Here is a 16,690-nt window from a genome sequence, read left to right as displayed (position 1 = left end):
CTTCTTCTCATCCTAGATCGTAGTGAGGTTCATGGAGCAATCCGAAAGATCAAGTGTTTCTTGTTAGCTTTTTTGTTTCCGCAGTATTAGCATGTAATTTCTGCAATATTATGCCATTGGGGGCTTGAACCTGGGACCTCCTAGAACGCATGAAACTTTGTGGAACGGGGATGACCAGCTGAGCTAGGTGGCTGTTTTAGCTAATTATTATTACTAATTTTTTATACGCGAAAGCCGGACCCAGGCCCCTACCCGAACCCATCCAGTTGGACTGACCCCATTTCCAGACCCAACACCTCCAAACCCACTATAGAACTAATCTATTACAAACTTTTATGGTGGGGATTGAACCCCTGAATTTTTCCTTACTGGAATTGATGGGACACCACTGAGCTATGCTGTTCGAACCTTCTAAATATTATTTCAACCACATGATATCTTTTAACTTTTGGTTTTTCACACAAAATAGGGAATAAGTATGAAGGCTAATGAAGTAGCAGTTTTCTTCTCTCAGCCTAAACTGTACATATGTCGAATATATAGTTTGTTAGCTAGGAAAACATTACTTGTCTGTTAGTGTCAGTTATAGTCTATTAGATACTATTAACTTTATTTGTTGTGCAACAAAATTGATGTATGTGACATCTCATGTTTGTTACACCTATTGTTTCTTTTCTTTTCGGAAAAGAAGCAAGCCTCGTACATTGATAGTCAGACTCCGATTCAAGATCATGAGTGTTACAGGACTGAATCAGTCTCCATTTATTACACGGAATTCAAATATTTCAAACAAACAATGAAAACAATTGTACCAGTTTACATCATGGTCCCAGTTCTTAATATGAAAAAATATTCCTATCATTCCTAACCGTTCCAAAGTAGTATGACAAGTTTAAATGATAAAATCACAGTAAAACAGGTGATAAAGGTACAATAGAATCCACAGATTCATCTTTTTGTCAGTGATTTTTTCATAGTATCAGTAACACAAGTAGCAGGTATAATGGGTTATCGTTTTACTAAATCGGTCTGGAACGATTAAGGTCTTCTTCGAAATCGGTCCTAGTGTCTTCGTAATTTTTCACGTCTGAGTTTTTGGGTTATTCCCATTAAAGGAGTGAAAATCGGTATTGGAATAGAGCTTGAAGATTACACAACCCACAAAATAAAGTAGAACAAACAAAACAAACAAAAAACAAACAGAGATTCCAAAGTTTAGATTTAATTTCTAAAAACAAAAGTACTCTAAAATAAACTGGATTAACAAACCAACCCAGAAATTTTAGATAACATAAATTTAAGACATTAGAAACTAACATCTGATCATCCAACCCCGTAGAAAATAAACTCCAAACCGCAGAGCCTATGTTGAGATGAAGATGGTGATGAAATCGAAGTTAAAATTGTTGATATTGCTTCATCTTTCTCCCAGATTATCAGTAAAGAAAAGGAGATGCACTGATTTCTTTGATGCAAAAGATCACAACCGATCTTTGCCTTAGCATCCATAGATCCAGAAACAAAACCAAAAAACAAGCATGAAGAAATAGTATCGAAGAAACAACCAAAATGAAACTAAAAACAAGAAAATACAAAGTAGATTGGTGAAAGCTAAAATTGAAATTAGGTCAAACTTGGGATTAATCTGCTCAGATTAGCTCCAAATGAGCCGATCGGAGCGGAGGAGGCTTAATGATGGTAGGTTTTCAACGAGAAATGTGTTTTGAGGAGAGGGTTTTTCTCCTTTTCTTTTTAAAGGCTTGTTTTCTGTGTTTGCAGAAACCTTTTTCTTTGTTTTTTCTTTGTTACACCAGTTTAAATCTTTTTTCATTATAAATCTAAAATTTATATATAAGTAGCTTAATGTTATTCTTGTAAGACCTATTCGCTCATTTATCAATATAAATGTACTAAAAAAAAATCTTTTATGTTATCAGAGAGGGTTCGATCCAACCCTCATATCTTCTTTTCACATAATATCATCTTTAATAGTGATTTTCTTTACTCAAATATCCAATATTTTAGTCGTTCTAGTGAGTTTCTTCTTTAATTTGTTTATCCCGCTTCTCTGGCCGGTCTTTCGCCACTACCTCTTAACAACTTTGTCACTTTCAAGTTGGATTCCAACACCTATTTAATATGGATAATGTAATTAACCGACCAGATAAATTAACCAATCAACATCTTTATGAGCACTGATCTTCTTAGATTTGTGAATGGATTTTTCACAGTCAATCCCACCAAAATTTCTTCTAAACCGGTAACTCCTAACGTAATTTATATCAAATTTTAGAGTCTCGATCATTTTTTCATTTGATATACTTACTTTCATTCTTTCTCTTTGAATCTTCATTAGTAAGGTGGAATTATTTGATGAAAAAATTCATGAAAGAATCTTTTCAAGAAAATCTATGTTGAAAAATCAACTTTAAAACTGTAAAAGAGATTCTGGGCTGACTGTTGATTATCCAAACCAACTGAAGAAAAATTTATATAAGCTTGGTACAATTGCTGAAACAAATTCAAATTATAATAGTGTCTCCCTTAAATGGTTTTAGGTGCTGATTTTGATTGATTTCTAATCATGATGCAAAATCGAGAAACTTCAGTCAAGTTTCTGTGTTAAGATCTTGTTTTTTTTTAAATCATGATCAATGGATGCTTAGTTGATATAGTAAAGCTTCTGATAATTTTCTTGATCCTAATTCATCAAATGTCTTCTTTACATAAAGGATCAATAATAAGAAAAATAAACATTGTAATATCACTGGTCCAAATGAGAACAAGAATTTGACATATTCATTTGATGTTTCACAAACTGTTCAAGGCAACATCTAGATCCATTTTATTCTGGAAATTATGGAAAGACACAACAAAAATCTTTAACTAATGTTGATTATAGTGCGATGCAGCATCAAATCAAGAAAAGGAATGGACAATCTGCTTCTGGGTGTTTTTTTTCAAATGAATATACCCTCACACAACCATATATAGTCCTTAAATTCATAATGCTCCTTCACCAGAATGTGCTAGACTACTCGCAAGTTCTTGATGGATCTCTGGTTCAGGTGCCTCCAATCATATGACTAACAACTCAGCGTTGTTATATGATCCCGTGGATCCATATTCTCTGGTGATGAAAGAGTCATTGTCAATAGATATTTTTATCGAAGGCCTTGGGCTAAGTCTTATGGAGAGATTTAGTGGAAAAAAAAACCGACAAACTGTGACCTAGAGCATGGTTCCTTTTCTCTCTCCTCGAATGTGAGGAACGGTGGAGGAAACATAAAGGAAAGCGAGGTATCAATCGTTGCTTGTTTACTTTATATAAGAAAAAATAATAAAATATATTTCAATCAACATTTAATCCCACAAAATTTATTAAATTATACGAAATTTCAACCATATTTTAATATTTTTTGAAACCTCGCTCAAATCTGTTTTTTTACCCAAACCATAAGACTTAGACATTTCCATTTCCCCGACCACAATTGAAGTCCCTATGGGACCTTTCCATTGGACTTTGCATTATTTTTCGTATTTTTTTGCCGTTTCAAGGAAAACTTATGCATACTACTGCTGTCAAAAAAAGATTTTCTTCGCTCGATCTCAATTGAACACATGTCGAATAATTTGTTAGCTTGGCTAACATTACATGTTGCTGGTGTTTGTTAGAGACTGTTAACTTTATCTATTGGGTGACAAAATTGAATCTTGTGGCACCATGTCTAATACACAATCAAATCAAACTAAGATTATGACTGATAACCTTGATTTTCTCCCACTCTAGAGGCGATTCTCGACGTAGAAAACCCCTTTTTCCGGCAACTTTCAAACTGCTCAAATCTGTTGGATCTTTATAGATCCAGGTAGATCTAGGCTGTATCAGTAATAATTAGTTGTTTAATTTAATTTCCACATTTTTCTTCTTAGATTATCTAGGGTTTAAGCTTTTAGGGTTTATCTTTTATATTCTTCACTTGCCCATTGAGGACAAGGTTTATGCACCTTTATGTTGTCTCTATCTTCACTGTTGGAGTGGTTCTTATTTCCATTAGTCGGTATTCTTGATTATAGATCGGGTTTGAGATTTAAGGTCGTCGGCGATGGTTTCCGGCCGTCGGAATCTTTATCCACAAGTTCAAGAAGAAAAATAACACAAATCACTCCACTGGAACATCGCTGTCGAAGAAAATCAATCAAATTGTTGGATTATACTCCGAAAATATCATCATTTCTCCAATTCATTTATCTCTTTCAAATTTGTGTTTGATCTCCACCAGAATTCCTTCTCTTTCCGTTGTCGGAATTCATGGCCTTATTCTGTCACAATATGATTCCTCGTTGTCTCTTGAGTTTGTACTTATATTCATCGTAACCTTGATTTTTTTAAACTCATTGTAACCTCGATTCCATACAAAAATCTCAACAAAACTGTTGTAAAACTCATTCGTTTAAAAGATAAGAAACTTCTTAGAATTGTCTATTACATAATTCTATACAACAATTCTTAGTATGAGAATTGTTGTTTATCTTTTAACATACTCCCTCCGTCTTAGTTTACTTGTCAAAATTGAGTTTTTTTTAACAAGTGTACCAAAAAATTATTATATTTTCCACTAAAATTATCTAATTATCAAGAAAGAAATAAAAACTAGGATACAAAAACTTATATATTAAACAAGTGATTTGAAAGATTGATGGTGTATGTGGAAGTAATTTGAAATTGTTTCAAATTTTTGCAGAATCTTATTTTGACAAGTAAACTAGGAAGGAGGGAGTATAAATTTTCTCAAAAAAAATCTTTTAATAAGCATATAACAAGCATGCATGATCATGCTTAAAACCGGTAGCAGTGGTATTCTAAGTATTGTGGCGTTATGCGTGCGTCGCACCGCATAAATTGATCATCACAAGTTAAAGACCAGAAATGGACTCCAAAGCCATCATTATGGCAAAACAAAAATAACAATAAATTAAACTGTTGAAAAACATCCATGTGGACTTTTAAATACTAAATCCTACCCTGTGGTTCCAATGTACGTTCATTCAATCTTAAGAGTAAATTTTTGACGATTTATAAAGGCTGATACCAAATTACTAAGGGACGATACCATCTCAAGATCTTAAACGATCCTGACTATTGGATCGACTAAATGGTATCAACTCCCAGTAATATTGGTATCAGCCTTTATAACTCATGAAATTTTTGGTTAGTTTATCGGAAAAATTAATAGATAATCATAAATATTAGGAAAGAAGATTCTGATATTAATAGCGTGACTAATTGACTTTTGTTGCTTTGTGGACCACTGAAATATCACAGTTATCTGACACGCTTAATTACACTTGATCGACATTGATTGAATCCATTCCCTTATAAAATAAAATACTCTATAGTGATTGGCCCGTCAATCAATTCTAATATTTGATCATACAGCGAGACAATAAAACAAGTTAGAAGATTAGAAGAAGCAGATAGAATATAGGTTGCAGTGTGCTGTCATGTGGTTATTTTAGGAGGGGTGTACCTAATAAAAATATGGGATGTTTTTATAATTTCTTTTCCTTTTTATTTTGTGCCACTCTCATCCGTCCACGTGCGCTGTACGGATTGCTTTTTTTTTTTTGGGAAGTTTAGCCCTATTAAATATGTAAGAGAGGCGGCCGTCTTTGTAATGAGTTTCTGATTATCCAATAGAACTTTTAAATCAAGGTGTGTTGGATATGAAGGAACAACTGAATCAAGTTCTTATACAATTACAGAATCTAAATGACGGTTGTGGAATATTTGAGGAGTTATCTTGTATCTTTATAAAATCCGTGATGAATGCATTTAGCTTCGGCTTTATGATTGCATCAAAACCAAGTTGATATGTACTTTTCTTTGGTCTTGAAGTGTCTCAATGAGAATTGCATTAGGATACCGCTTTCGTACCTTTGCCAATTTTATTGACAAAAAGGGGGAGAATTAATATGTAGTTCACACTACAAATACATATAGTTTACGTGTTTTACGGATCATTATGTAAGGGGGAGTGGTTTTCGTGTTGAGACGAAGTATTGACTAAGGAGGATTGATACATATCACCATAGTATTGTTGTCGAAGTTGTGATATGAGAACTTTGATGTTGTGTAATAATACTATGACACTGTATAACAATGATCGAGAGCTTTTGTTTTCTCATTGTTATGGCTACGGAACTTCAACAACGATGATGCTAAACTTACAACCTTTGGAATCATTGGAGTACTTGGAAGTGACGAAGATTTCGAGTAATGTTGAAGCACCAAGGAGATCAAGCATGTGGAGTGAAGCTACAAAGTTTTTATCTATTTTGTAATTCATATGTATTTATAGTTTTTCCACTAAAATTGACAAAGGGGGGGATTGTTAGAGCATTTCTCGGTCGAACTCGCATGTGTTGCTATCTCAAGCATGTTTGTCAATATTAGTGATCAAAACTATATGTCTTGATTTCTAGTTTACTTATGACTAAGTCTCGGTCTAGGCTACTCAAGTGTAGTTGAAGCTCCAGAATCCACGACGATCATCTTACGAAGACGAAGAACTACTCGAGGAACCGGTGGAACTTCATCCGACTAAAAGGTATGTGGAGACTTGAACTTATCTATCACCCAAAAGTCTATTCTATCTCCTACTCTTGAGACAAAGTCGTTTAAGTATGATAGTTTTCATACATACACATTTGCTATTTCGAGCCGAGTTTACTCGCCTATCTTTTTCTCGAAATATGTGTTGGTAAGATTTCGCTTTAACCATTTTCATCTTTACCCGTGACGAAAGTCATGATGACGTTTCAATCTTGAAAATAGCTTTGATGACGATAGTCATGAATAACGATTGTTATAACATTATAGAAGAATGTTTCAATGATTGAAATGTATAATTAAGATTACCATCTATGGATATAAGCATATATAATGTGTTCGCACATTAGTGTATAAATCCATGTACTGGAAGACAAGTGCGTGCATATGTGTGTATGCGGTATTGGTGAAGGAGACATGTTGAGTACGCGTACCCACAGAAGTTTTCATATCGAAAATTTCTGCTGGAGTTTGTAAATTTGCAAACTAGTAAACCAGTCACCTTAGGTATGCGTACCCACGACATTTTTCGAACCGAAAATTTATGTTGAGTTTGTAAACTCAAATCAGGTAGCTAAGGTACGCGTACTCAAGCTAGTGGTATCTCAAATCGGTAGTTCATGAACTTAAAACAATAAATTATAAGGAATGCAATCTTTCAAACCGGGGCTATATTGTTCATGAATTGATTCAAGTGGATCAAACCGATTTTATTTCAATTGTGTCTATGAATAAAGACCTAAGCAATTGAACAACTCTTCAACTAGTTCTTATGAGTCATTTGAACTAGTTATGAGAAAGATGAATACGGTTAATATGGAAGTGCTCATATGGATAACCAACTAAATGCATACGGTTGAATATTTGTGAACCAACTAAGTAAACAAGTTTAGGTACGGTTACTTAAATTTAAATAAATGCATTTCATTTGTGTGTGTGACAAGATAAGTTTCGATCTAATAATTGAAAGATATTAGCTTGGTTGAATCAGGTTTTTCATCTAACGGTGAATATTGAATGCTTTGTTACCAAGGTAACTTAGATAGCGAACCCTGATTTAAAAACTATATAAAGGAGACATCTAACATCTAGAAAAAAACTAATCCCCACACCTCCTGTGTGATACTAGTTGGTTTGCTAGAGTCGATTCTCTTATAACCTTAGGTTTCTTCTCGAGACCCTGTAGGTTAACGACTGAAAGAATTCATTGGGATTGTGAAGCCAGACGAAACTACTTTTCTTGTAGTTGAGAGATATGATCTTGCGATTTTCTATCGTACGAGTTCAATTGAATAATTGGCTTGAGATTATATCTCCGGTAGGGCAAGATAAAAATAAATCACAAACATCTTCGTCTCATTGTTTGTGATTCCAAAATATCTAGTTTCGCTACCATACGATTTATATTATTATGAGGTGATTGATAATACTATGATGTTCTTCGGGAATATAAGATCGGTTTATCAATTAGTTCATGTTCACCTTGATTTATCAAAAGACGGAACAAAAACTCTTGGGTATTTCTGTGGGAGACAGATTTATTCAATTCTATAGACTTTTGTGTGTGAGACAGATTTGTCTATCAAGTCTTCGAATTTGGGTCGTAGCAACTCTTAGTTGTGGGTGAGATCAGCTAAGGGAATCAAGTGCGTAGTATCCTGCTGAGATCAGAGACGTAAGGAACGCAACTTTACCTTGAATCAATGTGAGATTTATTAGGGTTCAACTACAGTCCACACCGAAGTTAGTTTGTAATATGCTAGTGTCTGTAGCGGCTTAATACAGTGTGGTATTCAATCTGTACTAGGTCCCGGAGTTTTTCTGCATTTTCGGTTTCCTCGTTAACAAAATTTCTGGTGTCTGTGCTATTTGGATTCTGCATTATATTTTGTTATATAATTGAAATATCACAGGTTGTGCGTTGTATCGATCAATTGTGAAATCCAATCTTTGGTTGTTGATTGGAAATTGATTGATCCTTGGATATTGGTCTTTGGTACCATCCAAGTTTATATCTCTTGTATTTAATCAAGACTCGCAGATTTGCTTGAGTAAGAACTAAATCAAGAGATAGAGATATAAAACTCTTTGATATACTTTTATATTGATTGAGTCTAAATGTCTAGTTGATTCTCATAAAAGTATATTGGAGTTTGTCCATACAGATTGTTAATCGAAATATTGGGTCAGGTTGTTTGACCCCCGCTTTTTCAAGTAGGATCAGTTGTGACCAAATGGAGACATTATCTCCAAGGACATCATTTCACCATCACAACTGATCATGAGAGCATCAAATTTTTCTTAGAACATTAGATCACTACTGGACTGCAACAAAAATGGCTCATGAAACTGTTGAGCTTTGATTATGACATTCAGTACAAAAAGGGGAGTGACAACAAAGTTGATGATGCATTATCTAGAAGGGCACACATTGCAGGCACTGTACAATCCATCACTATTTCCAAACCTGTGTGGATGAAGGAGATTGCTTCTTGTTATATTGATGACCCTAAATCTCAACAACTCATTGCTCAACTGCTAGTTTCTCCTTCTACAACTCCAAATTTCTCTTATCACCAAGAGATTCTCATGTATAAGTCCAGACTGTACATTGGTACTGCCAACAATGTAAGATATTCTATCTTGTCTTCTTTGCACTCATCAGCCATTGGAGGTCACTCTGGTATACAAGCTACTTATAATAAGGCCAAGATATATTTCTTTTGGCGTAAAATGCAGCAGGACATTTTCTCCTTGGTCACCTCTTGTGATATTTGTCAGAGGAACAAGCATGAAAACACCCTACCTGCTGGCCTCTTACAACCACTACCTATTCCTGATCAAGCATGGCAGCATATATCCATGGATTTCATTGAAGGCCTGCCAAAGAGTGAGCACAAAGATTTCATCTTAGTGGTAGTTGATAGGCTCACAAAATACATCCATTTCATTGCACTTCAGCATCCTTACACTGCAATTATTGTTGCCAAAGCATTCCTACATAACATCTTCAAGTTGCATGGTTTACCCTCATCCATCACTTCTGACAGAGACAAGGTATTCACAAGTAAATTTTGGCAAGATCTTTTTCATCACTTAGGCACCAGTCTCAAACTCAGTACTGCATATCATCCACGGACTGATGGACAAATAGAGAGGGTCAATGCTTGTACGAAGAATTACTTAAGGTGCATGACAGGTTTTTAACCAAAGAAATGGTTCAACTGGCTAGCTCTTGCAGAATGGTGGTACAATACTAGCTACCACGCCAGCATTAAAATGTCCCCATTTAAAGCTTTATATGGTTATGATGCTCTCCATATGGCTTTTCCTTCTAACATCACTACTTCTGTGGCTGCTGTTGAAGAGTATCTTATACACAGGAAATCTATGCTTGATATTCTTAAAGATTTCTTATATGTTGCTCAAGCAAGGATGAAGTTTTTTGCAGATCAACAGAAATGAAAGATCTTTTGAAGTGGGAAATTCAGTCTACCTGAAGTTACAGCCGTACAGACAAGTATCTATCTCCCTAAGGAAGAACTTCAAGCTTTCAGCTAAGTACTATGGTCCCTTTACTGTCATTGCTAAAGTAGGGAACTTAGCTTATAAACTACAACTGCCACCAGAGGCTAGAGTATACCCTGTGTTCCATGTCTCACAGCTTAAGAAAAAGATTGGTTCTACTTATGTACCTTCTCTCCTACATTGCCACTAGTAGATCATGCAGGCCAAGTCATCATCACTCTTATCTCTGCCTTAAGCTACAGAACCATTACAAGGGCAGATCACCATGTTCACCAGGTACTCATTCACTGGTCTAATGCCACAGCTGAGGAAGCAACATGGGAAGATATTTCTACTATCCAAGCTCATTTTTCAGCTTTTGTCCTTGAGGACAAGGACAATTTGGAGGGGTAGACAGTGACATGTGGTTATTTTAGGAGGGGTGTACTTAGTAAAAACCTGGGATGCCTTTGTAATTTCTTTTCCTTTTTATTTTAGGCCACTCTCATCCGTCCATGTGCGCTGCACGGATTGCTTCTTTCTTGGGAAGTTTAGCCCTGTTAAATGTGTAAGAGAGGCGGCCGGCTTTATAATGAATTTCTGATTATCCAATAGAACTTTTGTTCTCAGACTGATTTTCGAATCAGAATTACTAATTCCGGTAATCCTGTTGTTTCAATTTGTTCAATATAGAACATGTGCCACGGAAGAAAAAAGTACACCTAGTTATATACCGTCCATTCTCATCTATGACCAACTGAGCTGAATGGCTCCGCAAGGTTAGCCATGTGTCTATAATATGCTTTGCTGCATACCGTTTTTCATATATGGAAATTACATACGAATGAGGCAATTAAGCAGGAGGTAAACGAAAATTTAGACGCCTTAACCAAACGGAATGAAGTATCATGTTGAAGACATCAAACTGTTGGGCAGGACGATTGATAATAAAATGTCTTTTAACTAGCCTAACATTCTTCTGAAGTGTAAGGTACTTCTCATCCGATATCGCTACTAGTATAGTTTTCAGCTCTGGTATTTTCTCTACCGGAATCTGTATCGAAAACTGACTCCAATCAAGTACGTCACTAAAGGGGAGAACATAATGATCCGAAATAATCACAGGAACACAACTTCCATGGATTGCCTCTACAACTCTAGGACTTGCAACTTCGTACCCGCTAGGGCACAAGCAAAATTTGCTTCGAGCCATAAGGTCACCGTAATTTTGTCCCTTGGGAAGATACTCATGAACTTGTAAATCATTGTCTTTGTCTTTCCAGTGCCTAATTAACATCTTTCTTATGTCTCCATGAGCCCCACCAGCAAAAAAGCCAAGTACCGACCGATTCAAACCGATTTTACGAAACTGTGTTGCAGTGCCAAGAGTTCTAGGAAGAAGGTAAATTTCCGGCATGGACACATCTCTTTTAGGTTGAAAACTTTCTGACGAATTAGCATTGCAAAGAACCCTAATAACGTTCTTGAATAGTTTATTCGGTGTTGCATTTGTTACATAAGGTGCCTGCATCATGGTAGAAAAAACTGATTTATTAGATGGGAATATGTACAGTTCTTGACAATCATTAGTAGTTAAAATGGCATATATAGTTACCCAGTCATGACAGGAAACCATAAAATGATCACCGCCGAAACTTCTATTCCAGTACTGGTATTTGTTTGATACAACACCAGCATAATCTGCAATGACACGAATGTAAGGACCAAAATGATCTGAAATCTCGCGTACAATTCCCATATTGACTACACTGAAGGGAAGGAAAAATGCGTGAGCTTCATCGGGGGTTCCCGCTGCAAATGGGTTTTTATCCCTCTCCATTTCGCTAATAAACTGGCCTTCTATTGAATAGAGGGTGCTGTGCGGCCCATCATGCATCAAAGGTGGTTCACCTTCCTTGTACGTCCAAATTTTGAATGTCTTCTCCATCTCGATATAGCTCCTGGTTCATAAATACATATATCCAGTTATAATTATGGGAAATGATTTCCGAGGTACTTAGATTTCTGCAATGGCAAGAAGACAAGACCTCGAGTCTTGAGTCTATGAAGCACATGCCTCTCTATTTTAATGACTTTCCAATTAAGGTAATAAAGGTATCTTGTACGCTTAATGAAAACAAAAATCAAATTTCCATGTTATAGCTTAAAGATCTTAACTGGTGAAAGGCGTATGGATTTCGGTAGACTGGTCCTCTAGGAATGAAACCTTGCACTTTGGTAGATGTGTAATTACGTGTTCGAGCCGCCTTTCGAATAGCCGCCCTAGCTCGTGCAAGATCATCTTCTATTCTTCCCAAACTAGTAAGTTTCTTCTGCATATATCAATTATTCGATCAGTGGATAATCATGACAAATTATTTATGAAACAAAGTTTAATCAAGACAAACCAGATATTCATGTAACAAAAGTACAAAACTCACTTGCGTGAGAATTCCGTTATCTTCACCAATAGTACTACTACTACTTGAAGCTGATAAAGGAGGTATAGAAGATAAATCAGTGTCTGCGATGAAATATGGATTGTTATTATAGGGAGATAGGTACATGATAAGAAGCAGAAGTAGCAAACAAGCAGAAACTATCAAAGTTGTTTTGTAATTCCTCAAGTCTGCCATGTTTGCTGAACATAGGTTTACATTAACCAGTTACATATTGTGGAAGAAGTATATATCTGGCTGAGAAACAAAGTTAGGCCTTAAAAATTGACCTGGTTTATGTTTGGATTCTCATTCTTAAATGAAAGACAAAGACTATTATTAGCAACTTCATTTTTTAATCATTAGGTTACTGTTGTTAATTAGGAGTTACCACTTGACTTTATAATTACTAATTTTGACTTGAGTATTTGTTGAGTTCTCAACGAGTAAAATACTTGTTGTTACAAGCACTTTGATAATTAAAGTATTAAACTATAGTACTTGACCTTGAAGGTCAACTGTCCCAATAGACATCAAAATTAAAGGTAAGACATGATTAATGCACAAGTAGGACTTGTTAAAACGGAATCCAAAAGAGTTTAAGAGAATCAAAGATAAACTTGTTAGACTATCAAGTGAGCAGAAAACTTTGGCAAATACAATGGAGCTGTCGTAATGGTAATTTTTCCATCTCGATTCACCAAATAGTTCATGGGTTGCAAGTATGTTTAGTTTTTATTTTTCACTGACATCGAGGCCACAACTACATAAGTACATATATTACATATGACGTGTCGCGATGGACAGTGGTTACAAACTTACAATGTGGTTGTCTCGTGTGTGGTTTTGTAGAAACTTTCCGTTTATGTGATAACTTGAAGAAATTGTTCTTGAAGGAAAAAAAAAACAAGGAATTGTACAAATGGATGCATAAACCTTTAGAAGCAAACGAAACTACCAGAATGACTAGGTTAACCTTATAAATATTTTTTATTTATTGTTTTGTATTTTATATTGGGTTCTGCTGGAATTTTTTTATTTCATTGCCGAACAAAAACATGTCCTTCACATGTCAACAGACGGTTCGGCTAAATCATTTTTTTTTTTGCGAAGAAAAATGTTATATTGAAGAGAAAAAAACATTTACATGATGTAAAGGGAATTACACAGATATAAGAGCTTTCCAATTGCTCTTATATAAGACTAGGATAAACAAATTTAAAAATATCGGAGTCACAAGATCAAACAACTACCAATTGTTTAACTAAATCAATAATCCCAGTCGCCTCCTTCTTTCTAGCTCCAAAAACTTTCCTGTTCCTTTCCTTCCACAACCGCCAACAAATTGCATAGTGAATAATCCCCCATACTGATTTTCCTCTACCTCTCAAAACATTCGTTGTCCAAGCTTCAAAAAAATCAAGTAATGATCTCGGAATTGGCCACGATATCCGGAAAGCTTTGATGAAGTAGTTCCATATCTCAAACGAAAAAGGACAATGCAAAAACACATGATCTGTTGTTTCTCTAACGGCGTTACAAAAAACATACAAATCACTTTCTAACTCCACTCCTATGTGCCTTAACATGTCCCAAGTTGGAAGAGAATTATGAAAGGATCCCAAAAAATAAAACTGACCTTATGTGGAATATTTTTCTTCCATAAATGTTTCGAGAAACTGCACGTCTAGTTGTCCAACAAGAGTTTCATAACGTTTACCCGTACTAAAATTCTCCATAAAAGTCATCTCATCTCCACCCTCCACGAGAATAGGGATACGAATATCACGCCTAAAAATATCTCATTCAAGTTGTTCATTGACATTCAAAACTCTCTTGAAAACATACTGCCATTAGGTTCGGCTAAATCAATATATATTTCTTTGCCGAATTCAGGTTCAGTTGTTTTCATTTTTTTCGTAGCCGAATCAAAGTTCGGTTCGGTTTTTAGTTTTTAGTTTTTCCTAGCTGAATCTCAGTAAATTCTACATAAAAAGAACATATTAAAGTTATACTGGATTTTTTTTTCATATTCCATTTCGTTATTCCCCCTATGTGACTTTCGAGAGCCTATCTAAGTGATGTGCGCGGTACAACGTTCATGGTACAAAACTCATTTTTTTCATCCTATTAGCCCGGCTCGCCCGAAATCAATAGAATATCTTCCAAATTTTGAAATCTCAATGAGGACCCATTTTTCTGCGCATCAATGTCCATATATATATAGGAAAAAGAGTTTGATTACTCTAGAAGAGACTGTAAAAAATTCCTTGGATATCTCGTGGCGTAAAAATAAAATCTAGCCAAACCTTAATGTGATCTTCGCATATGAAAAACATATTGAGGTTGGTTGATCTTTTTTCCTAGCCGAACAAATTGAGGTTCGGCTAGAGAAATAAAATAACCTAGCTGAACCAAAATGAACTTATAAATTTAAAAAAACAAAAACAATTAAAAAATTATTAAATATTAAGATAAAAAGTAAGAAAATATTGTTTAAAAACAAAAAAATATAAGGACGTTTTAGCCATTGCTATAAGTAATATGGATAAGATTTTTCATTTTTACTTCACAGTGACCTAATAAAAATCGAGGAACCATCCCCACGAGTTCCCCAAATAATTGTTGTCTATTCTCTAACTAACATTTATAAAAGCAAGGGCAATGGAATGATATTTCTCATTCAGCATGCATGGGTCAAAAAACACCGAATTAGATGCTATTATGGAGTGAGAACAATCACTCACTCGTCAAAACTCATTTATGCTCATTCAACTGAAGGAGTGAGCGACAATGGACATCAAGATGCTGAAGATCGACCGCTTGAGCAGCTGAACATCAACCTCCCAAATGTTTTTTTCTTTCTTTAACTTTTTAATCAATTTAAAGCTCTTTTATGTGGGTTCCACAATAATTTAAATGTTAAAGTAATACAAAAAGATACGTGAGCGGTTGAACATCAGCCTCACTCTCATAGTCCAAAACTCACTCCTTTACCCAGTCTGTCTTTCATTTTGGTAGTGCATGAGGGTCTTTTACCCCACTAACCCTTGCTCTAAATTGCATTGGATATTATGTTTTTGATAAGATAGAATAAGGGTCCCTAGCACTATGCATTAGCCTAGGATTTCTGTTATTATAGGGTTCGATCCCCAACCTTCCCTATACGAGGAAGCTTGATGGTTCTCCCTGGTTGCATCAAATCAACCATAGCTTTTGCCTAAAAAAATATCCAAAGGTTGTAGGCAGTAATGGTTTTCATTTCAAAAAACAATTTTCCAACGATTCAATTCCATTTGCCTAACATCTCCCTTCTCTTCTGTAACCGTTTTTTCCAAAACATTCTCTGCAACAAATCTTCCTATATCTTTGATTCTCTAAAATTGTACGCCAAATCTGTTGGATATCATCTGAAGTATTCAGATCTTCCAATCAAATTTGGATACAATAAGTAAATATTTTCTATTAGTATTATTATCTAAAATAAAACATCGCTATTCCACGCGATTTTTAGGTTTTTGCTATTTCAATTTCATTATTGCTCTCATAGTGTACTTAAACCCATCAAAGATTTCCCATAGCCTTATAGGCGTTTCAAACGATTGTTATAATTGTTTCAAGTACATCAAAGACGATTTCTTCCGGCATGACGTAATTCTACATTCTCATGAAGAACAATGGCTACCGGATTTGATTGTGATAATGGTGTTTTGTGCTTATTACTCCAATATGGGACAATTCCATCTTAACGAAGAAGACAAATTCTTCAAATCCAAATGACAGAATTTTAAAGTGCCATCCCTAAGTATCATCAATTTCATTGAAATTCATGTATTTAATAAGTTTGTATTACAATTTACTTACTATTGTGATACAAAGAATTTGTATTTTATTATGTTTTTCAATTTAAAAAGAAAAATAAATAAATAAAAAATCCATTTGCCTAAAATAAGTAAAGTCTGGGCTGAGCTTGATACGGGTCAATCACATGGACCATATGGTTGACATCCTCATACCGCTGCCTACCCCCGGCCATGCAGGCAAGAAGTAGTACTGGTTATGGACCTTATGCTGTACTAGAAACGATTCAATTGCTGCTTCTGCTTCTAATCTCTCTCGCCGGCATCCTCCT

General features: G+C 35.2%; 1 protein-coding gene across 2 annotated transcripts; it reads right to left on the bottom strand.

Annotated features, from left to right (window-relative positions):
• Positions 1-10,800: 10,800 nt before the first annotated feature.
• On the bottom strand, positions 10,801-12,823 carry LOC113354219 (probable glycosyltransferase At5g20260). Of its 2 annotated transcripts, none has more exons than XM_026597620.1 (4): positions 12,562-12,823; positions 12,299-12,450; positions 11,736-12,081; positions 10,801-11,645 (listed from the first exon to the last, which is right to left on the bottom strand). In XM_026597620.1, the coding sequence occupies exons 1-4, from the start codon at positions 12,754-12,756 to the stop codon at positions 10,974-10,976; spliced, it is 1,365 nt and encodes a 454-aa protein (XP_026453405.1). In that variant the 5' UTR covers positions 12,757-12,823; the 3' UTR covers positions 10,801-10,973. The 2 variants fall into 2 exon arrangements, with proteins under 2 accessions (XP_026453405.1, XP_026453404.1); XM_026597619.1 differs by having other exon boundaries at positions 10,802-11,645; positions 12,299-12,453.
• Positions 12,824-16,690: the final 3,867 nt, after the last annotated feature.

This window comes from Papaver somniferum, chromosome 2 (genome assembly GCF_003573695.1).
Source record: "Papaver somniferum cultivar HN1 chromosome 2, ASM357369v1, whole genome shotgun sequence".
Classification (NCBI taxonomy): Eukaryota; Viridiplantae; Streptophyta; class Magnoliopsida; order Ranunculales; family Papaveraceae; genus Papaver; species Papaver somniferum.
This window is presented reverse-complemented; position numbering and strand designations above follow the sequence as displayed.

Excerpts from the sequence above, each read along its gene's own strand:
- LOC113354219 (XM_026597619.1), bottom strand. The coding sequence starts at position 12,756 with ATGGCAGACTTGAGGAATTACAAAACAACTTTGATAGTTTCTGCTTGT. Across the intron at positions 12,082-12,298 it reads AATCCATACGCCTTTCACCA|GAGCTATATCGAGATGGAGA; the intron begins GTTAAGATCTTT and ends TTTATGAACCAG. Across the intron at positions 11,646-11,735 it reads TGGTTTCCTGTCATGACTGG|GCACCTTATGTAACAAATGC; the intron begins GTAACTATATAT and ends ACCATGATGCAG.